A 26,623-nucleotide genomic window follows, 5' to 3' on the forward strand; every position below is an offset into this window, starting at 1 on the left:
AGCGAACGACAAAATCCACAATGGATTTAGCAGCCAATTCGATCACTAATCATGTATTATTTGGGTATAAAATATAACCTGTATACAGCTGTTCTGTCTACCCAGCGCTTCCGCCGGCCGCCTGCGTGTGTGTGTGTGTGTGCGCGCGCGCGCCCATACCTTAGACATACTGCCAGTCTCTGTTCAGGATCGATTGGTTCACGGAAATTGGTGGTCTTGTTTTTAATATGTGGCTCCAGTATCGCTAGCAAAGCATCAAACTGTTCCACTGACATTCTGAGGTAAATTTTGAATCGCTCTGGATAATTTCGCATCTCCTTCCTCTCGGCGCAATCTCAGTATTGGGTGGACCCAATATTTCCTCTTTCTTTTTCTCTTTTTAAGAAGAAAGAGGGCAACAAAATCATCCCCACTGCTACCCTTGACGAATCTATTTTGTATTTTTTGCGTTTTTTTCCGCAAAGGTTTAATAAATACGCATCGGAATCAGTGTGCAAGGTTTCTGTGCGTGACGAATTTTAAGGCTGACGAACACGAAAAAACGAATACGAAAATTTCGGACTCAGTGTGCAATGGCCTTTATACTATACATGTGATACGAAGTGCAAGTGACAATAAGAGAAGACATGACTCACCGTGTTTGTTGACTGATCCTACTCACCACAGTTGTTTGATGGACTCGTAAAAGGCGTGAGAGAAAAAAATAAAGACGGCAGGCACGGATGGCACGTTAACAGGCTAGCAAATTACTAGCGTGTTGTGCTAGCGATAACGATTTAGATTGAAGGTAGCGATGTCAGATTAATGTGTGGTGATGCGTAGGTTATATTTAGCAATATAAACATCAAAGGAATGATAGTAAATAAAGATTCAAAACAGAAAGCTATACGGAGCATACAGATGCAAACCACTCAGCAGCAAGGCAGACAGACAGACAGCAGCAATCCATGATAAAGATTATTAAGGGTATATAAGGGTATGAAGGGTATGATAAGGCCCAAAGGTGTCTTGGGTGGTCAAACAACCCTTGGTATTTTCTTAGTGGGGCTCAAGCTGTGCCCTCTCCAAACCAATCTATCTTTTACAAACTGCCCAAAGTTGACATCTTAAAGGTGCTGTATGTACCTTTTTCACTCTACTAAAGCATAAAAATGCCATAATATGTTTGCATATATTGAGGAAACATGCTAAGTTCACATACTCATTTCTCTGAAAAACACTTCCACAGCCAGTTATTTTACTTTGAAATGTGCGTTTCCAGGCATTGTCCATTGCGCTCGTTCCTGTTACGTGTGCTCAAACTGGAAATTCGTGTGAACGTCGTCGAGTCTGAGGAGCAGGTGGCGGGAGAAACGACGATCTCCGATATTTAGAATTGGAATGCAGTACCTATTTCGACCACCAGTTGTCATTCTTACATACTGCACCTTTAAGTGGAATCTTACAAGGGTTTGTTGTTTACAGCGGTGGAGTTGGTTAGTTAGCTTAGATGCTACCCACTTCATTTATGGTCCTAGACTGTTCCGTTTGAACAAATCATCTTTGTCCGATCTGCTCTTTGATCCAACACAATTTTATTTTGACTGATCATTTAGCTTTAGTATAAAAGTTCTATATTTAATGCCCATTTTGCTCCTTTCAGAAGACATCGCTGGTTCATCTTCTGATGGAGAAACTGCCTCTACATCCAAAGAGCGACAGACTGTGAAGAGTTTCTCCTGTAGAAAAACATTCAGCAAACAGGGTCATTTAGCAAAAAGTGAGAGAAAACACACAGAACTGAAAGACTTCACCTGCAAGGTATGTGACATCAGCTTTTCTACCTCAAAAGAGAGGAGACTTCATTCAAAAGAGCACAGCGTGAAGAAGGAGTTTCGCTGTGAACAGTGCGGGAAGGATTTTTTCACCACTCCTTATAATATGAGAGCTCATATAAAGACACACAGTGAAAAGACTTTACACTGCAGCGAGTGCGACAAGTATTTCCGCACCAAACAACATCTTACAATGCATAAGAGAATCCACACTGGTGAAAAGCCGTACAACTGTCCTCACTGCGAGAAGAGCTTCAACCAGAGATCCCATTTGAAGAGCCATCAACTCACACATAGCAATGAGAGGCTGTATCAGTGCCCCCTCTGCGAGAAGAGCTTCAAACAGGGATCCCATCTGAACAACCATCTACTCACACACACCAATGAGAATCCATACAAGTGTCCCGTCTGTGAGAAGAGCTTAAAATCCGGAACCAGTCTGAAGAAACATCTACTCACACACACCAGTGAAAGGCCATATCAGTGCAGTGAATGTGAGAAAACCTTTACAAACTCCGGTTCTCTGAAGTTACACCAAAAAATACATTCTGATGACAGACCATATCAGTGTTCTCACTGTGAGAAACGTTTCTATCATTCGACTCACCGGAAAACCCATGAGAGGACTCACACCGGAGAGAAACCGTACCTGTGCTCCTACTGCGGGAAGAGCTTTGCTAGTCCATTTTCTTTCAAAGTTCACATCAGAGTTCACACTGGAGAGAAACCGTATCACTGTGGTGATTGTGGGAAGAGTTTTACTAATTCAAGTAGCTTACAAATACACAAGAAGACTCATACAGGAGAAAAACCTTTTAAATGCTCACTTTGTGACAAGAATTTTGTGACAAAAAGTGAACTGAAGGTCCATGTGCGATGGCATACAGGAGAGAAACCTTACCGCTGCTCCATCTGCGGCGAGAGATTCTCTTTTAAATGGGTTTTTAAGACTCACCAGAAGAAACACGCCGCTCCAGAGTCATCATAGCTTCATCATGTCGTCATTTTTAGGTTGTCAAAAAAACAGGGGCGTTACAGGGACGTTATGGTTGTAAGATACCTAAAACTAGAATGTCCAAAGGAGACCAAACTTAAAGGGCACCTATTATGCCCCTTTTTACAAGATGTAATATTGGTCTTGGGTGTCCCCAGAATGCATTTTTGAAGTTTCAGCACAAAATACCCCACAGTTAATTTATTATAACCATTTGAAAATGTCATTTTTGGGGCCTGTTTTAAAAAGAGCTGTTTTGGAGTGTACCACCTTAAATGTTAATGAGCTGCATATCCCCGCCCTGCTGCTGGACCCAGATGATGAAGAGACACCAATGAGAATGGACTAAACGTCTCGGAATGGTTATTTGATACATTTATGTACTTACAAAGTTTTAATCGCGTCCCCTTTGCAATTATGGATGTGCAACACACACACACACACACACACACACACACACACACACACACACGAACGAACGAACTGTGATAACGTTTGCGCAATTTTTTGAAACTACACACACACACACAAATACTGTGATAACGTTTGTTAAGTACAAACGATTTATTTATTTTTTTCTTAAGGGGAGGGAGATAGACGTTTATATACTGTCTATGGAGATAGAGCAGACCTTAATTTATTTACATTTGTAATTGCTGCAAAAACGATAGCCTACGTGACATAAAACTGTCTGACGTTGTTTGTTGAGACATCTATGACGACGACAATAAATAGCTTTAGACGCATTTGTTGTTGAACTGGCTGACATCGATTGAAATGACTATTTGCTCAAAAATCATAAAATACACTTACTTCTGGAGGTGACGTTGAATCGCGAACTGTAGGCAATGATCCACACTTGATTAACTTTGACCCTCGTTCACTAAACAGTCAGTCAGAAAATGAAGGAAGTTTAAGTGGCGCCGTTTCTTCATAAATAAAATCCATCCGCTGCGTTTTCAGTGGCTCTGATGTCAGTGAAGACTACTATGTCCATTCTTAAATTCCACAACAGAACACCTAAGTTACACTTCTTATGAGACATTACACACCGGCTGTCGTTGAAACAATGGAGGATGCAGATCACAGAGGGCGGGGTCTATGCCAAAACCAGACTGTCAATCAAACCGCGTCGGTGGGGCTTAGCGCATTTCTACGTCACAGTGAGGGAAATCTAGAACAGGGCGTTCTGAGACAGTGCTTGTGATTTATTGAGATAGTAAAAAAACTACTGGGTGGATTTTTATCATTCTAGGGTGGTTTTGCTCACACACTGCCAACCCACATTTATGTTCAAACACCATGTAAAAGTGAATTTTGCATAATAGGTGCCCTTTAAATCTCTGTCTTAGCACCTTATATTAGGCCATATGTGAAAAATCTGGGTGTTTTACTGGACAGCGCATTAAAGTGCTCCTATTTTGCTATTTTAAAGTTTCCTAATGTTGTTGTGGAGTCTCCTACAACAGATTTACCTGCATCAAAGGTCAAACTTCCAGGCAAGTGTGTTGGAGCTAAACTGTGCGGGATGTTGGCCCTCCAGGAGCAGGATTGGACCCTGTTCTCGAACATTATTAACTGTATAGAAATGAATCCTCTGGATGAAAATCTGTTTCTTTGTGACAACTTTTGATTCATTGTAATGTGCAGATCAGTGTCTGATGTTGAAGTGAAGTGTGTTTATGGGGGCATTTAATCACACTAACAGAATGACGAGGCCTAATTCTTTTAGCAGTTATTTAATACTGAAAAACATGATGGCATGAAATGAGTCTTAGTCACTTGCTGAAATGATCCAGACATGGAAATGAAATAATACACTACAGGTGCAGTAACTTGTTCTAAGGTCACACTGTCAGTTTTTGGGATTAACAACTGCTTCTACTTACAGGTGTGAATCTTGAAATGTCTCGTTCACAAATCAGCTTACAGTAGCGCCTCAAATACTGTCTGTATGAACACACAACGGGAGTCAAACCTGTATTTACTTACCAGTGAAAGTGACCAAAGTAATATCTCAGCATACAATAAAGCAGTGTAATGCAATTAAAAATGCAAGTTTATTGTGTTTCTCTCTGTTTGTCTCGGGGAGTGTGTGTTTGTGACTGGCCTGCTTCATTTCTTCTTTCCTGTGTTCTGCTGGAGGGGGTGCAGTAATAAACAGCAAAAACAATAATGATTCACCATTTCGAAAGTAATTCACTAATGAGTTTGCCAACTAACTAGAAATTGTGTGTGAAGTGAATTTCAAGCTCTGGTGGCAGCTAGCCTTGTAGACGGAAGAGTGATTTCTCTGATAGGCAGAAACCTCATAGTTGGTGTTCTGGATTAGTGGGAGTGGCTTGTGGAGCTGTGCAATGTGGTGCATTGTGGGAGTTGTTGTCTTCCATACAAATGCGCCCTAAAGTTACTTTCTGTCTGTCCTCGGTCAAGAAGGGACCAAATTCGAAATTTATGTTACGTTTCGACTACATATATGACCCACTTTCAATAAAGATTTATGTTCCCACGGGTGAAATGCTCCTTTAAACAGTCGTCTTGACATTTCTGCCTTTATAACTGATGGGATTATAATCAGAGGAAGGTGAAGTTTAAAATAAAAAAATCTTTAAATCTATTATATTTGTCTCCTGGACTGGTCCTTATTTTAAATAGGTCATAAAAAATATAAATAATTATCGATATCGACCGATATGAAACACTTGTATCGTGATACAGTTTTCAGCCATATCGCCCAGCCCTAGAATTAAGCTCCCTGAAAGACAGATGTGATTTGTTTTTCTTTAACACATACATGCCCAAATGCCTCTCTATGAAAAGTAACTGAACAGACACATGAATTTTTGCATTATTGTACAATCAATTTAAAGTTTATTCTGTCAACTGTCTTATTTACAACATTCACGTCACATATACAAATTGTAACATCAAATTGTAAAATAAATTGTAATTGTAAAATAAATAAATGTAAAATAAGTAAAAAATAAGTTTTGTACAATAAATTGTAAAATAAAAACTACATGAATTTAATTGGTAACACTTTATAATAACGTTCAGTTGTAAGTCATTTATAAGTGGTTAGTTAATGATGAACTAATAATTTACAAAACATTCATAAATGATAAGCAAGTGATATACTAACATTTTATATATGTTTTGTAAATTCTGTTACAAGTCATTTACATTTGATTAGTTAATGATTAATTAATCATTTACAAAACATGACTATGCGTTTCATAAATGTTTAATACATTTTTACTTTTTTTGTATGTTTTGCTCACATCAGGAGCACAGTGGATAAAGACTCCATGTGTGTCAGAGAAGACAGCTGTCTATACCCTCACCAGTCAGCACTTACACTGCAGTGCACACTACACTACACTACACTACACACTACAGAAGACAGCTGTCTATACGTCTGTATGTAACACAGCCACGTCCAAGTGATCTGAGCGCGCGCATCCTGCTGTGTGACGTGTGCGCAGACTGGTGCAGTTCTTAACGAATGCTGTAGCCAAGGCGACATCTAGTGTACATATCTATGCACCAGATCACTTGGACGTGTGCGGTGTATAAGAGGTAAAAACGATATAAATACTGTTCGTTTTCTCACACAAACTGCTCGTTTCGTGTCTTAGGCCATCAATGTGTACTTACGATGGGGAATTGTTTTAATTTGGACTCTGTGCATGCTCTTTGAGACAGTGACCATAGACCTGCATTAAATGACTGACAGACAAGAACGGTTTGAAACTGTAAATAAAAATTGAAACTACTGCGGAAAAAAAGACACCTACATCTTGGATGCCCTTGAGTTAAGCTAAAACATACCAAAATTTAATTTCAAAGTGAACTATCCCTTTAAGAGACATATCCAGCGCAGCAGGTTCACTACTGTCGTAGTAGTCATGGTCAGGAGGATAGTCCCAATTCCACAGATGGATCGTGCGTGGTTTCTGTATTGGGACGCTCAGTCCTTTCCCAAACTCCGGGCCGTGGGGCTGGCAGACTGAAATTGTTCCATTGAAAAAGCACTGGAACAGCTCCCTTCTTTAAACGTCTGCGCCCAGCTGGAGTCGGAGGCTGTCACGTCTTCGCTTTGAAAGTGTTGGCTGCAGACTTGTGTGTTTGTTGTAAGAAACTTGTCTTTTCGGATGTTAATCACCCACCGTTTATGTATTCAATGTCTTTGGGAAAAGTAAAAAAACTAACTGAAGAATTGCATGTTGCAGACACTGTGCATTGCGGCACACAGCAGTGGTGGCTAGACGAGCTGTCTTCCCGCCTTTGAAAGGACAATTTCGTACATTTACATGTCATCGCGTTATCAGTCAAGACGAAGTACAAGTAAGAACATTAACATTAACATTAACAACACAACAACGACAAAAATGAACAGTTTGGGGTGTTTTGACGACAAGCATTCAATGGTAGCATAGGTAGCACTTCACTCTACAATAACCGGATGTTTACAACCATCCTGATATTTAACCGGAAATACGTCATGCTCGCCAGTGCATACTGCCAGAGAATGTCTAAGGCCCTGTCCCAAATGGCACACTTCATGTGCACTTTCGGTCTTGTGGACTTACAATGGCTGCCGCGTGCGCGTGTCCGTTAAGTCCGTGAGACCGCAGTGTGTCCCATTTCTCATTTTTAGATCTCAGAAGGGTGCTCGCGAGCGCCCCCATGGGGTCGATTTGCGCCCTTGATGCGCACTTTTGCCGAGCCCGCGCTGATGCGGACTCCGCAGCAGACTTCTTCCCGACAGTAAAAACGGCATTACGTCACGAAATTGCGGACTCAGAGGAAGACCGCGAGTGCTTAGGGTTCCATTTGGGACAGGGCCTAATAGGAAGAGAATTGGCACTCTCTGGTTACTTCCGGTTTCTGGACTGGCTGCAGTAACACGTCTCTGTCCATGCGGGGGCGCTCGCAGGCGAGTGCAGAATGAATGGAGGTCTATGGCGAAATACCCCTCAAAATCCACTTTTCTCAGGATATAATTTTTTGTCTAGTAATTTGAATGTTGTATTCGAAAGGAGATGCAAAGAAATTACACATTGCTGGGTGTTAGATTTTTTAGAGTCACTTATTTGCTTTAAAAAGTATTTTAAAATGTCAATGACATCGTACGACCAGAGATACTGCTTTACGGCAATCCTTCAGTCGCTTTGGTGCTTTCGCGCTCTGCACTTTCTTTTCTCTCAAGGCATCGACAACACAGCTGACAGAGGTAAACACACAACACAGCTGACACAGGTAAACACACAACACAGCTGACTCAGGCAAACACACAACACAGCTGACACAGGTAATCACACAACACAGCTGACTCAGGCAAACACACAACACAGCTGACACAGGTAAACACATGTGTGTGGTGTTCTATAGTAAGCCACTAGAGGGAGCTCTTGTGTGTAAGACGGAAATGATAGAAAGAGAAGTGAAGAACATGACATGTGGGTGAATAATAAAAAGACACGTTAAGTTCCAGTCACGGTGTTAATACGTTTATTGCGAGGCACTTAACATATTGGCGACGAGGATGGCTTTGAGTTTGAGCCAACCCACCCCGTTCCTGCAAACACCGGGAGAACCGCCGATCCTGTTCAAGGCATGGATTAAAACTTTCGACAATTTCTTGCTGGCCCTGGGAGAGGAGCTATCTAATGCTAGGAAGCGTGCTCTGCTGATACACTGCCTTGGAGCCGAAGGGCAAAGATTGTTCTACACTCTGAATGTGAGTCAACAGGGAGATGATACGTACGCTTCTGCTTTGAGTGCAATCCAGGACTTTTTCGTTCTTAAATTTAATGTGGTTGCTGAACGTTATCGCTTCCGGCAACGCAGTCAACGTGCGGGCGAAACCACAGACCAGTATATCGCTGCTCTACGTGAACTGGCTACCACCTGCGAATTCGGCGCTATGGAGGATGAGATGATCCGCGATCAGCTGGTTGAAAAGACTAATTCAACTCGCATCAGAGAACGGCTGCTGTTGGAAGTACCACTCGACCTTAAAAAAGCTGTGACTGTCGCCCGGCAAATTGAAATTGCTACAGCGGAGGCCAAAGCGATGATAGCATCATCAGACAACTCCGTACAAGCAGTACAACAACATAACAGGCCCCGATGGAGCAAACATAAAGTCGACGCGATGCGCGGACCATCTAAATCTGTCCGTGCACTTACTTGCTACCGCTGTGGCTCCGAGCAGCACGCAGCTAATTTTCCCGGATGTCCTGCTAAGGACGCAGTGTGCAGGAACTGTAACAAAAAAGGACATTATGCTAAGGCATGCCGTGGAAGCAAACAGGTGAGTGAAATTACAGTGCCTGAAGTGACTGTGTTAAATGTTGAACATTCTGCTCGTGACTGTGGCAAAATAATGTGTACAGTACAAATGCTTGTAAGCACAGGACAAAAACGGGACATTCAGCTAATGGTAGATACTGGATCAGCTGTGTCTATATTACCAATGTCCATTTACACTGGATTGTTCAGTCAAGCACCCCTATCACCACCGAAACTCAGTCTAGTTAGTTTTGGGGGTGATGCAATTGAAGTGAAAGGATGTCTGCCGGCCAGCATCTCATACGGTGACCATTGCACTACAACAGACCTATACATCGTACAAAAGGGATCAGCTGTGCTGGGCAGAGATCTTCTTACTGGATTGTGTTTACAATTATATGATGGCCAGGTCAGTACAGCTCAGTGTGCGCAATCCGTCTCGTCTGTTGCTGCCAGTTCCGAAAACAGACTGGGATGTGCAAGAGGATTTGTGCATCGTGTCAAGATTAGGCCTGAGGTTCAGTCCATTCAGCAGAAACTGAGGCGCTTGCCTTTCTCAATCCGTGGCGAGGTGTCCAAGGAATTACAGAAGCTTGTACAACAGGGCGTAATCGAGCCTGTGGATGCATCTGAGTGGGTCTCGCCGATAGTGGTCACCAGAAAAAAAGACGGGGGTATTCGGCTTTGTGTCGACTTACGTGAGCCTAATAAAGCCAATGTTGTGGACAGTTTTCCTCTTCCGCATATGGAGGAGATGTTCGCAAATCTGTGTGGAGCTACGGTGTTTTCCACACTAGACCTTCAAAGTGCTTACCATCAAGTTGAGTTGCACGAGGACAGTCGGAACCTTACTGCGTTTATTACGCATGATGGGTTATTTCGTTTCAAAAGGATTCCATATGGACTGGCCTCAGCTCCAAGCTGCTTCCAGAGGATGATGTCTGAAATCCAGTCAGTCAGGTCAGTCTGGAGCTCATTGCTACTTAGACGACATCATGGTCGCAGGGGTAACACTTGAGGAACATGATGATAACTTACAATCCGTGCTGCAGCGAATTAACCAGGCAGGACTCAAACTGAACACAGCAAAGTGTCACTTCAGACAATCAGAACTATCATTTCTGGGTCACACGCTGTCTGAGAAGGGATTGCGGCCTGATGCTTCACACGTCTCTGCAGTGGCAGATGCTCCACCTCCTGCTGACGAGGTTAGTCTTCGTTCATTTCTGGGTCTTACGTCCTGGTATTCTACATTTATACCAAACTTCGCTACCGTGGTGGAGCCACTGCGCATGCTGTTACGCGGCTCTGTTCCGTTCATGTGGTCACCTGAGGCTCAGGAGAGCTTTGAGACTGTAAAAAGACTGATCGTGAATAGTGCTGCCCTTACACTTTTCAATCCAGAACTTACCACTATTGTGACCACAGACGCCTCAGACTATGGAGTAGGAGGTGTTCTTACCCAGCTGCATGCAGACAGCACGGAGAGAACAGTGGCATTTGCCTCACGCACTCTTACGGCAGCAGAGAGGAAGTACTCCACGGTAGAAAAAGAAGAAGAAAAGAAGCACTAGCATGTGTTTGGGCCACAGAGAGATGGAGGACCTACCTGTGGGGACGATACTTCATACTGCGGACAGATCACAGCCCACTGACCACTCTTCTAACATCTAAGGGTCAAGGCAGAGCAGGTATGCGCATAGCCAGATGGTCAGCTAGGCTGATGGCATTTACCTATGACATTCAGTATAAACCAGGGCGTGAGAATGTGACTGCAGACTGTTTATCTCGCTTACCGCTGCCTAGTACTGAACCTAGTTTGGAACATGATGTTGAAGTTGTAGCACTCACTTCTACAATCACTGCAATAACCAGCTCTGAGTTCAAAGCAGCATGTGATTCTTGTCCTATTCAAGCCGAGCTACGCAGACTGCTCACTTCAAAATGGCCAAAGTGTGCAAAGGCACTGGATTTTGTTTTACGGCCATATTTCCAAATACGGCATGAACTTTCACTCCAGGATGGGTGTGTGGTGCGGGGGACCAGCCGCCTTCTAGTTCCAGAATGTCTCCAGCCAAAGTTCATCACGCTTGCACACGACACACATCAGGGCATCGTGAGGACGAAAAGGAGGCTGAGAGAACTCTACTGGTGGCCTGGCATGGACACACAAGTGGAAATGGCTGTGAAATCTTGTGTTACATGCCAGTTACATGACAAATCTGCTGTCACACACATAACACCACTCCAACCTGTACCCTACCCTTCTGACGCCTGGGAAAAAGTGGCCATAGACATCATGGGTCCTTTTGACGCAGCACCCGTGGACTGTCGCTTTGTAGTCACTCTGGTGGACTATTACAGTAAGTGGCCTGAGATAGCGTTTGTCTCACATCCTACCACCCAGTCTGTGATACAGTTCCTGTCTACTGTGTTTAGTAGGGAGGGGAACCCGAAAGAGCTGATTTCTGACAATGGAGTTCAGTTCACTTCACATGATTTCAAGCTATTCCTGCAAGCCAGAGGAATTGTACACAGGACATCATCTGTGTATTACCCTAGAGCAAACGGGGAAGTTGAATGTTTTAATCGCAGCTTGAAGGATAGCTTACAGACTGCATCACTGGAAGGAAGAGGGTGGAAGGAGTTCACCAAAGACTTTCTGCAGGCATACCGTGCAACGCTGCATGCCACAACACATTGCAGCCCGACTGAACTCTTGCATGGTAGACCCATTTTAACCAAACTTAACGTTTCGGGTCTTCACTTGCCACCTGCTGGTAAACTGCTCTCACCTCAACAGCTTGCTTCGCATGTGAGAGAAAAACAGGCAAAAAGTCAACGGTACAGTGACCGAAAACGCAGCGCAAAGCATGTCTCATTTCAGTGTGGATCTTATGTCCGTGTAAAGAGACCAGGAATTGTGCCAAAGACCCAGTCTAAATTTGGGAAACCCCTAAAGGTTGTGGGTAAGAAAGGACTATACACATATAAACTGTCTGATGGACGATGCTGGAATGCATCTCACCTGGCACCTGCACTTTGTCCAAGTAGAACAGAGTCAGACGAGTCAAGTGAGCTGTCATTGTTTGACTCTGGGAACACTGAATCGGTAGGGGGTGAACAACCTATAGTTGCACGGCCTGTTCGGAGTAGGCGTGTGCCTGCATGGACTCAGGATTATGTGATGTAAGATGTGATTTAACGCATTGCTAGTACATCATATGTGTCTCTGCATTATAAGAAAATAATGAATAGCTGTTCTGTGAGTTACATTGAGTGTTTTGTAATTGCATTAATATGTGACCACTTGTTCTGATTTCAAATCATACTGTTGGGAGTAATATTATCAAAAGGAAGTTAAGGGAAAAAAAATCTATACTTGTTATCTTGTATCCTTACTGTTACTAGTAATGAGTAGGGCCACACGGAATCTGCGGACTTTTTTTGTGATTTCTGTGCGGAATTTTTGGGAAAATCTGCGGAATTATGCGGAATGGTTTTAAATGTGTTAAAGGTGCAATGTGTCATATTTCTGAGGATCTATTGACAGAAATGCAATATAAGATCCATAACTATGTTTTCAGTGGTGTATAAAGACCTTACTTAATGAAACGTTATGTTTTTATTACCTTAGAATGAGTCATTTATATCTACATAACCGCGGGAACTATGAAGGTCGACATATTGTGACGTCATGTTTCTACCGTAGCCGAAAGCGAACAAACAGCGCTAAAGAAACCTCATTGCTTGACTTGCTACTCTCTGCTGCTGACTCAGACAACGACATCTTTTCGTCGGCCACCGTAGCTTCTCATTCGAGTTTGAAAACGGAGGAATAGGCCGTCAGTGACTGGCTGTTTGTAATTCGCAAACCTAGATGCCTCTAAAAATCACACACTGCACCTTTAAACAGATCTTAGAGTATTGGAACTGAACATATTACAAAGTAAAATATTCAATATTCACTTCTTAATTTTTATTTAAGGTTTACAATACAAATACAAATAGAAAAAGAACATTTTACCTATGTTATTGTCCATCCACTAAACAGCGGAGAAAATTGTATTGTGCACAGATCATTAAACAAGCAATTGCATATAATTTAAGAATAGGGCAAAATAAATATCAATATTAAAATAAATAAAGTATATAAAGTAATGAACTACTTTTAAGAGCTATAAATTACTTTTAAATAAATAAATAAAATACTGGTGTGACAATCAGTTACAGAACAGTTAATTAAATACATAAATACATAAAAATGTAATTAAATAAATATATTAATAAATACATTCATATATAAAAAAAACCCACTAATTTACTATTTTACTACTAATTTAGCATCAGAAAAAGTCATTTGACATCAGAAAAGCTACTGAATGTGTTTGGAGCTTATTTTGAGTCTCTGCTGTTGAATTTGGCAATCAGCATCATCTTAACATTGTCCTCGGTTAGGCTGCGTCTGTGCTGTGTCAGAAGAGAAGAATAGTGGGAAAAAAGTCTCTCCACATCCACTGAAGTAGTGGGGAGATGTAGGTATAGTGCAGCCAGTGGGGCAAGTGTTGGCATTCGATCTTCCCTTGCAGCCCACCACTCCACTGCACTAACCTCGCCTGTATCACTCTTGTCCATACAGATGTAGCGATGCCACTCCTCTGCAGACACCTTGCTCAAAGCAGGGACAACTTGGACATAACTCTTCATATCAGGTTTTAAGCCAGATACCTTGGCTGGATCAAAGATTGGGAGGGCTTTAAATAGTTCAGTGGAAGGATGTCTCTCCATCACAGCCTGAAGCTTGGTAGAACATTGTGCCATTGCTTCTTTAAACATCTCAGAACAAGTGTACCGCTCATCGTCATTTAACTCCTTCATCTGCTCTCTGGTGCGGGGACGCCAGTCCTCAGCCTCTGCGGTGCGCCCATACTCAAACAGCATGCTGAGGTCCTCTAGCTGACTGAAGATGGTGGCAGCCCCGGGTCTGGAGGTTTCTTCAAGCTTGACCAGGGTGGCAAGTATATCGGAGCTATGCTCAACGATGAAGGTGGCCTGGATTTTCATGAGTTTTCCGTTCTCCTCTAACAGAACTCTAAGATCCCGCACAGCTTTAGAGGACAGTGGCAGCGTTTGGATGAAGCCATGCAAAATATCAATGTTTTCTGCCAGATATTGCACAGCTTTTATCCAGGAACCCCATCTTGTCTGGACAGCAAACACTGGCATGAGAGGAGACAGACCCTGCTGCATCATGAAGGCCCTCAATTCAAGACGACGCTGGGGTGACTGGCAGAAAACACGCTTTACCAAACCACACATCCGGTTCAGTTCTTCAAATGTCTCTGGAAACACTGCTAAAACTAACTGCAGAAGATGTGCAAGACAGGTGACATGTACGGCATTGGGAAAGAGGCCATAGAGAATCGTGTTATATGCTTTTTTCATATAACTGGCAGAATCTGTGACAAAAGCCCATACATCATTAAAATCAATGTTGTTGGAGTTAAGACAGGAGATGACAGCCTGCGATACGGTGCTGAAATTAACCCGATCCAAAAAAATGAGATCTGCTGCAACAGGTGGCTTGCCCACTGGCTGGAGGAGAATAGCAAGAGCACAACGTCCACAAGCATCTGTTGTTTCATCTGCAATTACATAAACAGGACTTCCATGTACAGCCTGTTTGATGTCCTCCAAATACTGAGGAAATAAGTGTGGAAGATAATCAGAGCGTAGGTGAGATGGAGCTGGCATTGACCCTCCCTGTTTGCAGTACTTCTGCAAAAATGAGGAAAATTTAGAGGTTTTTTCCAGAGGGATGTCAGCTTCAATGAAGGTCTTTATGAAATCATAAATGAACTCCTTTCTTTCAGCTGTAGATGGAGTCTTAGACATACAAGAGGCCAATGTCTGTGTTCTGAATGATGCTGGGGGGTAAAAAAGTATTTTATTATTTGAGGGGGCTATTTTAATTCCAAAGGCCAAGGGAACTTTATCAGGATGCATAGTATCCGGAGAACATTTATTTATTTACGATACATTATTCATTCACAAAGAGAATTGATGCCCTTGAAGGTTAGAGTTTTCCTCATTTTATTGATTAAGGCATTAAGTTTTCCAAAAGATGATTTTGTATTCCTCTTTTAAGTCAACTTTAGCATGGGTGTGTTGACTTATGCTAAGCACTGTATGTGTATGTGTATGTGTATGTGTGTGATTGTGATTGTGTGTGTGTGTGTATGTATGTATGTATGTATACATACACACACACTACCGTTCAAAAGTTTGGGGTAGGTATGATTTTAAATGCTTTTAAAAGAAGTCTCTTCTGCTAACCATGGCTGTGCTTATTTGATTAAAAATACAACAAAAATCAGTTATAGTATTAAATATTATTCCAATGTAAATCAGCTGTTTTCCAAAAATCCGCCAAAATTATTATTTTTTTGGGAAGATATCCATTGACATTTATTAAACCATAGCAAAAGTACATTTCTTACTTAAGTTAATTTTTCATCTCTATTTTTTGTGTTTATTTAAAATAAGACAAATCTGATATTATTTTAATCTCCAAGATGTTATTTAACAGTTGAGATAGTTCTTTAATGCTTCGCTAACTAGCAGAAGACACTAGCAGGGTTTAAACCCCAGTTGTGCAGGCGGGGGCATGTTGTCACACTGCGTTACAATGTGCCCCTATTAGAAATATGCTATTATATTCTATACTTTTATTAATTTTATTGGGAAAACGTGAGAAAAAGGTGAATAAAGACTTAGAGTCAATGTTCAGAAATGACTAATTATTTATTTGTTTTGAACTATGTTGTATAGATCAAGCGTAGCGTTAGTTCTGGCAGGTCATGTTAGTCAAGCTCTCATCAGTGACTATCAGCTGATCCACGTCTACCTATAGGAATACGACGCCTATCACCGTATACATATATAAGCTGCTTCACTATTATCAGCAACTATCGCGTTTCTCAGGAGCGAATTACCCTTCTCCCTCCCCAGCTCCTCCTCTCGTCAGTCAGAATTTGGCATTCTGATTCCCTTCGAATCAGAATAAATTCTCGAATTATGTCGTACTTTAAAATCTTGAATTAATGATATCTGCAATACATTCATGTTGGTTCTGTTCTGTTTACCCCAAGGGGGATTATTGCTGCTCTCCCTGCTCTTATCCATGCTAGGCTGCATGGATGCGCTGGGAGTTCTCGCCCAGAACGGAACCATACCGCCAATCCAAATTGTATGCTAATTGTCAATCATATATGACGATAGTGGTCCTGACAGAAATGTGTTTTCATGTGTTCGTAGTCAAAACTAAAACATTTGTTTATATTTAATTATTAAAAATTGCCATTATTTTATATGAAAACGTTTTTTAATTGTATTTTATTTAGAAAATATTTTAGTTTGTTTTGTATATATTTTTTATTAGATCAGATAACATTTTAAGCTGTCATATGTCATGTTACAATGTGCCCCACACATGTTACAATGTGCCCCACCTATGGGGCATGTTGTCACATTTCACTTCCATTCTTTCGGGGTATGTCAAGAAAAAAGTATATACTGTATTAATAAAACAAAACCACATAATTGTACTAGACATGTGGGAAATTAATGTGGGAAAAAATAAATACACTGAACCATAAGTAGATTTACACAAACTGAGAAAGTCAAAAAGCGTTAGGTTGTGCCCCGCTCTCCCCTAAATCAACACTTTTATTCATCACGGATTAATTAAATTGATCACAAGTCACAGTAAATACATTTATAATGTTGCAAAATATAATTTTTCAGATAAATGCTGTTCTTTTGAACTTTCCATTCATCAAAGAATCCTGAAATTAAAATGTAAATAACGTTTTTTAACATTGATAATAATCATAAATGTTTCTTGAGCATCAAATCCTCATATTAGAGTGATTTGTGAAGGATCATGTGACACTGAAGACTGGAGTAATGATGCTGAAAATTCAGCTTTGATCACAGGAATAAATTACTCTTTATATATTTACATAGAAAACAGATGATTTACAGTGGAATAATATTTAATACTGTAACTGATTTTTGTTGTATTTTTAATCAAATAAGCACAGCCATGGTTAGCAGAAGAGACTTCTTTAAACAGCATTTAAAATCATACCTACCCCAAACTTTTGAACGGTAGTGTGTGTATGTATATATAAATGTACGTGTACACACACACACACACACACACACACACACACACACACACACACACACACACACACACACACACACACATTTAGATGTATTGTTGTTTATAGCAATATATAGTACATTGAATGAAAGCACTATACAACGTGTTAATATTGTAGTGCTGGGTTGTTTGATGACAAAAAACTGCATTATGGTATTTTTAAGAAGCTGGTTAGTTGTATTGTTTCTCTCTCTCTCTCTTTTTTTTTTACTAAACCTTTATATTTGCTTATGTTTATTCCAGAAGTACATATATTACAAAAACATAGCATAAATACAAATGTATTATCAAAAGGTTTGTAATCAAATAAACTGATAAAAGTGTTGCACAACAGAGGTTTACTGGTTAAATAAAATAATGTGAAATGGTTTGATTTTACTTTAAACATTTATAATAAATATAGTACTATTAGCCTATCAATATTACTTTGAGAAGCACGTTCGATTGTACAATATTAGTATATTTCTGTGATCATTAATATTCATCAAGTTAAACCGAACTTTTATTTTGACGGGTTTCTGAGTCATCCAGAGAAGGACTTTGTTGTATCTGATGATGAAATGCTGAACGTCGTGTAGTGTAAATCTGCGGCACTCATTTACAGAGACTCGCAAAACTATCAGACTTTAATAGCAGTCTTTAATATTCACAGACACTAGTCAATATAGCGATTTGATATTATAATCGGCAGTGAGACAGAGTAACGTTAGTTATTTACGCTTTGCGCCGGTATTGCGGTAGCAAAATCATACACCACCCAGCACTGTTCTCATCATGATTACTTTTTATTATTTTTCAACACAAAGAAAATAAAACTTTAAATAAACTTGCCAAGAGCATTCCCCTTTCTATTCGTGTGGCGAGCGGATTTGAGATGTTCCAGTGCCGTCTGTCGCCTCAGGTAATCAACGGAGTGTTGACAGGCTTTACAAAACATAACTCCGCCATCTTCATAAAAATCGTTTGCAAATTCTTTTGCTCTGTCCTGTGCCGTGATTTTTACAGACAAGTGACGTTTCCTTAATTCCACCGCGTTCAGTTTTATTTTAGACATGTTCAACTTTCACTCTCTCATTATAAAATGTAAACATCAATCAGCGCAGCCTACTACCCCCTCACAATCGCGTGCGCGCGCAGGTTGTAGCCTGTCAATGACGGACACTACAATCCGGGGGAAACTGCGGAAATCTGCGGAGGTTTCTGCGGGAGTCTGCGGGCGCGGATTCCGTGCGGGCCTGGTAATGAGTCACTGTTACGGTATGTTTGTTCTTAAGAGAGAGGGATATGTGGTGTTCTATAGTAAGCCACTAGAGGGAGCTCTTGTGTGTAAGACGGTAATGATAGAAAGAGAAGTGAAGAACATGACATGTGGGTGAATAATAAAAAGACACGTTAAGTTCCAGTCACGGTGTTAATACGTTTATTGCGAGGCACTTAACAATGTGCTAGAAGAGTTTTTGTTTTGTTTGTTTCTGGTCCCGCTTCGGATGCCACGATGCCATCAAGCGGTATCTCTGGTCGTAATCAGTCATTCACTGACCAATCAGCGTTCATTAGCAGAATGCTAGCGTGTTATGGACAACAACAACTCAACCTGTAAGAAAAACTTTCGACCTATAACCCATGTTGAACTTGCAAAACCTACAATAAAATCTGATATTTCTCAACGGCAATCGGGTGAAAGAGACGAATTTAGCCGTCAAGCCCCATTGACTCCCATTCAGTCTGCACTCGCCCGCGATCACCTCCAGTGGAACTCTAATGGAACTGCAACCAAGATCGATACAATGGGGCTAATAGGAAGTGCCAAGGCTCTCCATAGACGGGCTCTGATACTGCCTATAGGCCTTTTCAGAATGTTTGTAAACAATAGGCACCAAGATACTTCCGGGTGGCAGAACGCGAGCGGCTTCTACTGACTAACTGAAGAGATCCAGCCGGCGACTGCAACAGTTTCCTACTTTTGTTGAGTGGACGCTGTGTGCTGTGTCGTCAAAAGTAGGAAATCTTAACGATCCCGTAAATTATATGATTCATCCAACGTTTACATTTCTGCTGCCGACCCTGCTTGCTCTTTAACTCTGCTTCGTGTATTCTCAAAACGGTCCATCTACAAAATCACAGCAGAGAATTTATCTTCCGCCGGGGAAATTCGAGATTATTATTAGTAAACTTGTCTCTTTTGAAGATCAGACTCATTGCCAGTCACTGCCTGAAGTAAAAGAGGGCTGCCCACTCTCACGCACTGACCGTGAGACTCACGCGCTCTCGCGCCACACATCCATTTTCTCACGCAACGTACCGAAATGTATATTCCTCTTACATAATATCTACCAATCAGTGTTTTTCAACCGCGCAAAGGTCAGTATAACAGCTGGAGAACAATGTCACATAACATTTGCCTCAGGAAAGCCATTTAATGACCATGATAGGCTATATAGCACGTTATTTTGGCTGGAAAAAAGAGCTAGAGAGAGAGAGAGAGTATTTTGCTAATTATGTGTAGGCCTACTATATTACATATTTATTATATTTTTTACGGCGACCGTTGACGTTCGAACTTGAGTGTGCGCGCCAGTACTTCCGGTGATCTGACAGCGAGAGCGAGAGACAACAGTGACCGAGTTGAATGTTCACACTGCATTTTATGCAAACAACTCTTATCTTAGTTGTAACTCTATATTTACAGTAGGCATAATTGTCATTGCGTATGTGTATGCAGCATGAGTCAAATACAATCTTCTGTCCGTGAACAGTTGTATTTCATTAATTAATCTGACTATGCATCCGTGCATTTAATTGCCATTGGCTCGTGTGTTAGTATTATGGATCTTAGTAGTATTTTAAGTGATAATTGATTCTATAAACAACTATAAAAGATAATTTTCGGCTTTCTCCGGCTCCCTGCACCGGGCGTAATGCGAAACCGGAAGTGTCTACGCGTACACTCGCTGATCCGAATTCCAAAATGGCGGCCACGTGCAGCTAGTCAATTATCAGGTAAAAATATGATAATATTCGTATCTTCTATCCAGTCGGATCTCCTCTTTCTCTTCCAACTCCATTGCTCTCGTCCGTAAAACCACAGAAGAAAGAAAGACTGGAGCATTCAGACGGCGAGTTTAATCTGTTTTACATTATTTATGCGTTTTAGCTGATTGTTGTTATTTGTCTGTCTCTAGTTTTTAATGAACTTAAATTAAGCTTCTTCTTGCCCACTTAGCTTATGAAAAATAACCATGGTTTTGCTACAGTAACCATAACAAATGCCCTCATGTTTTACTATGTTTTAAACATATTTGTATTAAAGGGACACTTCACCCATTTGCATTAAGCCTTGTATCGTTAGTGTATTTGTGACTGGCCTTCATTTCTTCTTGTCTGTGTTCTGCTGGAGGGGGTACAGTAATAAACAGCAAAAACAGTAATATTGTGAAATATTATCATTTGAAATTACTGTTTTCCATTAAATCTAAATTCAAATGTATTTTTTTTTTCAGTGAGTCAAAGCAGCTTTTGATTGGCCGTTACCCCAGTCTTCAAAAATATTTTTTTTATATAATGATTTTTACTAAACCTTCCTTTACTGCATGTGCTTGTTTTCCACAGAAAGCCTGAGTGACTAACATTTGTTTAACAATCGTCTTTATTTAATAATTCCGTAAAACATATGTTAATATTTTTAATCAGAGAAATTAGGGTTGGTGAAGACTCTACTCTTTTACTCCATCGCTCGTACTGTAGGAGGCGCTGTGACGTTATTTAGTCTACTGGTAAAACCACTGAAGAAGGAAAGACTGGAGCATTCAGACGGTGAGTTTAATCTGTTCTACATATATATGCGTTTTAGCTGTTGGCTTGTTATTTTTATGTGTCTAGTTTTTAATTAACTTAAATTTAGCTTTTCCACGCTAACTTGGCTTATGAAAAATAGCTATGGTTTTGCTACAGTAACCATAACAAATGACGTCATGTTTTTTTCTACAGTAACCATGTTTTAACAATGATATTTGTAGTAAACAGTTACTATACCAACACAGTGGGTAATTTTCAATGCTAGATTCACGATTTTGTGTGAAATGAGTAGAAATCTGACAATATCATGTTTATTATATTACTAAATGAGTAGTACATGTAATATTGTCATATACTATTTGATAATATCCCTGCACAGTGCTGGTTCAATACTGAAACTAAACATAAATGCTCCTAAACACTTAAATCTGGAATTAATATTCTCTGAAATAGGCTATTTTGAGTTTAAATCAGTGTCAGTTCATTACAAATTCCTCATGAAATAATTATGTTTGTCTTCAGATGTTGACCATGAGAGCACAGATGGATGTGATCTGCTGTAAATCAGTAGGAACTGATCTGTCCATGCTGGATATTGAGGATTTCATCACTGAAATCTGTCAGCTGAAGAAAGAGGTGGCGTCACTGGAGGCAAAGCTGAGAGAAAGAGGAGACAAACCCAACAGAGAGGTTTGAGCAGCTCATCATTCCATCCTTCAGCTCAATCAAACCAAAGTTTTGTTAGCTTCTCACTTCTGATGCCTCAGTAACGAGGCTAATATCAACTGGTTGTTGTTTATTTTTGTTGATCTATAATGTGTTTGTCAGGATCTGGAGAAGGTTTCAGTGTGTGTGACTGATGGGGCAGAAGCTCAGGATTCAGTCTGGAGATCCAGAGACACACAGGACTCAGATCTCAACCTCACTTTACTGTGTTATACTGACGCTCAGGATCATGAATCCGCTGATCAAACCTCTGACTGTAACGCTGGAGAACAGCAGATGAAGATGTGCTCCGTCAAACTGGAGGACTGCAGGAACCTGATAGAGAGACGAGGAGAAGAAACCACAGCCGAGGAACAACAACAGAGCCATGAGGAGGAGGAGGAAGATCAGAATGAGGGTGTTGATGATGATGATGATGTTCAGGATGAGGATGAAGATCAGAATGATGATGATGATGTTCAGGATGAGGATGAAGATCAGAATGATGATATTGATGATGATGACTTTGTTCCTGCAGGTACAGTATGTTTCTTTCTTTTATGACCAGATATGCTGAAGTAACAGAATTAGTAGAAATTCATGTGGAGCAGCATTTGTAGCGAATTCTGCCAATTCATTAAGACGCTAAGATGATAAAGATATATACCCCCCCCCCCCCCCCACCCCCCACACACACACACACACACACACACACACACACACACACACACACACACACACACACACCTGTCCCAACCACTTTTTAAAACAAAGTTACGCTACTCATAGGGGATAATTTCACATGCTTCCATGTCAAAGTATCTTTTATCAGATCTGTTGAACATCCAGCTTCTGTTCATGTGTGTCAAGACATTTTAGAAATCCCGACCGGACAATGTTTTACGGACTATGTAGGGTCACCAAAAATACATATAGTTAGGGTAACTTAAACCAGGATATAAGATTGTGGCCATATTGCCCATCTCTTAAGTAATTTTTTTCCTGTACGTATCGTTTGGTCCACCACAAGGTGTCACTGTGGCCTCAAGTCAAGTCACCTTCATTTATACAGCGCTTTTAACAATATGATTTTTTTCAAAAGCAGCTTTACAGTGATAGTAGGAAATTACAATAACAGAGATTGTTTTGGCTTTACAGCAGCTCTAGGATAAAGTTATTGTCCAGCTAAAGTTAGTTTTGATTGATTGATTCACTTCCGTTGCGAAGATCAGATCATTAGTTATTAACTTTGGGGCCGCTAACACGACACCGTTCTAATAGAAAACCCTCAATGCGCTCCGGTCGCCCATTCGCACAAAACAGTGCCTGGTGGCTCGAGAATGCACTCCCGGAAAATAGGTTCCAAGGTGCAAAAGATTATCAGTTATCTCTGCGCAAACCTCTGCACAAACACCGATGTTAGTTAGCGCGTCCGCATAGCTACGTGGGGACTCTCTACAGATAAAACGACAGCGTTTTACACTTTTTTACAGCGTTGATACTTCAGGACTGCGTTGTCGTCATGTCCAGGCGTAGGTCCTTCATCAGATCTGGATACAGCCTGGATCCAGCGGACTGCGGTAAACTTCGGGATAAACCGAGAGACTAATATCTGCGTAGACGCCATCCTTAGACGTTCATCAGGATTTATGGGAAGTCTTCCGGGTTCCGGCTGACCTAAACTATGCAGCCTAACATTGAAGTATAGAAGTGTATAATGTGTTATGTGTACGCTAGGCCAAAGATATGTGTATATTTAGTCTAGATTTGAACTGACAGAGTGTGTCTGCTTCCCGGACAATGTTAGGAAGACTGTTCCAAAGTTTTGGTGCTAAATAGGAAAAGGATCTACCGCCAGCAGTCGGATATGATATTGATAGCCGGAATTTTAAGATCGCAATAGACGTGAAGGACTATAATGCGTTAAGAGCTCGCTCAACTCTAGCTGCTGCGTTTTGGACTAGCTGTAATTTATTTATTAAGCGTGCAGGACAAGGTTATTCTAGGTTATTACATGAGGAACTTTTTTGTCCAATAATTAAAATCTCTGTTTTTTCAGAGTTAAGTAGTAGGAAATTACTAGTCATCCAGTTTTTTTTATATCAGCTATGCATTCCATTAATTTTGTGAATTGGTCATTTTTGTCGCGGCTTGAAGAGATATAGAGCTGAGTATCATCAGCATAACAGTGAAAACTAATGCCATGCTTCCTAATGATATCTCCTAAGGGTAGCATGTACAGAGTGAACAGCAGCGGTCCTAGTACTGAGCCTTGTGGTACGCCATACTGAACTTGTGATCGATGAGACATCTCTTCATTTACTGCTACAAACTGATAACAGTCAGATAAGTATGATTTAAACAATGCTAGTGCAATTCCACTAATGCCAACATAATTTTCGAGTCTATTTAAAAGAATGTTGTGGTCAATAGTATCAAATGCAGCACTAAGATCGAGTAACGCTAATAGAGAGATACAACCACGATCGGATGATAAGAGCAAATCATTTGTGACTCTAATGAGAGCTGTCTCAGTACTATGGTATGGTCTAAATCCTGACTGAAAATCCTCGTAGATATCATTTCTTGCTAAAAAAGGAACATAGTTGTGAAGATACTGCTTTTTCTAATATCTTTGACAGAAAAGGTAGATTCGAGATCGGCCTGTAATTGACTAATTCTGTAGGATCAAGTTGTGTTTTTTTAAGAACCGGTTTAATCATAGCCAGCTTAAAAGTTTTTGGTACGTATCCTAATGACAAAGATGAATTAATGATATTAAGAAGAGGATCTATGACCTCTGGAAGCATCTCTTTCAGTAGCTTAGTCGGTATAGGGTCTAAAATACATGTTGTCGATTTAACGAGTTTAGTAAATTCTTCCTCTCCTATAGCAATGAATGAATAATTTTTCCTCAAGGAGACTACAAGCACTGTCTGATGCGATACTGTAGTAGACGGTTGCATAGTTATAATTTTCTCCCTGATATTATCAATCTTGTTAGTAAAGAAGTTCATAAAGTCATTACTGCTGTGCTGCTTGGAAACGTCATGGCTTGAAGCTTTCTTTTTCGTTAGTTTAGCCACTGTTTCAAATTAATACCTAGGGTTTTGTTTATTTTCTTCTAATAGGGTTGAAAAATAAGCAGATCTAGCAGCTTTTAAGGCCTCTCTGCATGAAATCGAGCTCACTTTCCATGAAATGCGAAATACCTCTAGTTTTGGTTTCTTCCAGTTGCGCTCCATTTTTCTTGGCTGCTCTCTCAAGGGCCCGAGTGTGCTCGTTGTACCACGGCGTTGGACTATTTTCTTTAATATTCTTTAAGCACTAAGGAGCAACTGTGTCTAAAGTGGTGGAAAAGAGAGAGTTAAAAGTTTCTGTAGCAATATCGAGTTCTTCTAGGCTATCTGGGATCCTGAGATGATGAAACTGATCAGGAAGATTATTAATAAAGCAATCTTTAGTGGCAGAAGTGATAGGTCTAACATATTTGTAACATATATTTGTAACATAGCCTGGAAATCCAGACCTAAATCTAATAGATTAATGGTCTGGCGTCGACTAATGAAAATCGGCCAGCTCGAGGGGCGGCACCAAGCATGCATTTGAAAATCTCACTGCACGCAATTGGATAACACTACGACCAATCACAACAAGTTATCGCTTAGCTACCAGTGGAGCTAACTGGTAGATTATACTCTTACTGTATCCGGTCGGCAAAACAGTAAAAACACCCTTCTTGCAAAGGAACGATTTGAGCGCCGTCTTCTGTTCCTCTTTTAGAGAAAAAGTCTAAATCTTTCATTGTAGCGGCCAAAGCCGTTTCAAACCACTGATGTTAATCCATAGCCATCTTGCAATGTTTAATAATGACTTGGACGTCGCAGCGCTGTCGTCATCTCGCCTCTCATTAACAATAAGTGGTTTTGAAGTAAGGGATCGAATATTCAGCAACCCAAGCTTTATCATTTGTTCATCCGTATTATATCTGTTTTTTATTTGTTGAACATCAATTAAATTATTACCCTTAAATGGGTTTGGGAGTTTTTTGTATTTCCTAATTCGGCGAACAGACACAGTCTCTGAGTCTCATAAGATGGTATCTAGGTGAAAGAGTCTCTAAATGATGGGATTTATCTGACCTTGGTGACATGAGACAGCTAGCAGACGGTCGGTTTAGCCAGTCTGTCTACTTCCTGACCTGGGCCTCAATTCATGTTTGAGCTCTAAGACTATGTGCCATATTACTAGAGAGACGAGCAGCACCATCCCAGGAGGGATGAATACCATCTCTTTTCAACAGGTCAGGTCTGCCCCAAAAACTTTTCCAATTGTCTATGAGTAGGGCTGGGACGGTTACCGCATTACCGCAATACCGCGGTCACGTGACGCCTACCGCGGGTCTGAGCTCATCACCGTCATCACCGCAAAAAAATAAAATAAAATAAACACTGGCCTTCACATGTGTTCACGTTGTGTCTAATGACATGGATTCAATGATTCTAATGACATGGATTGTGTCTACATTGTTATACATAACATTGTGTCTTACATGGATTCAAGGTTTTCTAAACAAAACTTATCATCAAAAGATGGAGCAAATCCGACCTTTCGCAAGTTGGGGAGCGCAATGTTCCATGACACATAATAACATTCCATTCGTAGGCTATTGACTATAACCCCTTATTTACACTCTGTGGCGCGTTACGGCTGCGACGCGGCAACCGGAGCTGATCGCGCCCACTCTAGTCAATGCTTGTGTTTACACCAGCCACGACGCGGCGCGTT

At 40.8% G+C, this 26,623-nt stretch overlaps 3 protein-coding genes across 4 annotated transcripts in view; 2 read left to right on the forward strand and 1 right to left on the reverse strand.

Moving 5' to 3' along the window:
* The window catches only part of LOC309495384 (NACHT, LRR and PYD domains-containing protein 3-like), a 211,012-nt gene that overhangs the window by 38,866 nt on the left and 145,523 nt on the right, over positions 1-26,623 (reverse strand). The window lies entirely within an intron of this gene.
* The window catches only part of LOC309495424 (uncharacterized protein), a 53,614-nt gene that overhangs the window by 19,054 nt on the left and 7,937 nt on the right, over positions 1-26,623 (forward strand). The window contains exon 5 of the mRNA XM_082165204.1: positions 1,643-4,941. Coding sequence (XP_082021330.1) covers positions 1,643-2,802 — 1,160 coding nt within the window. The 3' untranslated portion in view covers positions 2,803-4,941. The remainder of the gene's footprint in view (positions 1-1,642; positions 4,942-26,623) is intronic.
* Positions 20,029-25,627, forward strand: LOC309495471 (uncharacterized protein). Of its 2 annotated transcripts, XM_082165282.1 has the most exons (5): positions 20,029-21,148; positions 21,653-21,820; positions 21,959-22,310; positions 22,347-22,373; positions 24,064-25,627. In XM_082165282.1, the coding sequence occupies exons 2-5, from the start codon at positions 21,653-21,655 to the stop codon at positions 24,066-24,068; spliced, it is 552 nt and encodes a 183-aa protein (XP_082021408.1). In that variant the 5' UTR covers positions 20,029-21,148; the 3' UTR covers positions 24,069-25,627. The 2 variants fall into 2 exon arrangements, with proteins under 2 accessions (XP_082021408.1, XP_082021407.1); XM_082165281.1 differs by having other exon boundaries at positions 20,033-21,148; positions 21,959-22,373.

This window comes from Leuciscus leuciscus (assembly GCF_965113295.1).
Source record: "Leuciscus leuciscus genome assembly, chromosome: 3".
NCBI lineage: Eukaryota > Metazoa > Chordata > Actinopteri > Cypriniformes > Leuciscidae > Leuciscus > Leuciscus leuciscus.

Excerpts from the sequence above, each read along its gene's own strand:
- LOC309495471 (XM_082165281.1), top strand. The coding sequence starts at position 21,653 with ATGTTGACCATGAGAGCACAGATGGATGTGATCTGCTGTAAATCAGTA. Across the intron at positions 21,821-21,958 it reads GAGACAAACCCAACAGAGAG|GATCTGGAGAAGGTTTCAGT; the intron begins GTTTGAGCAGCT and ends TGTGTTTGTCAG.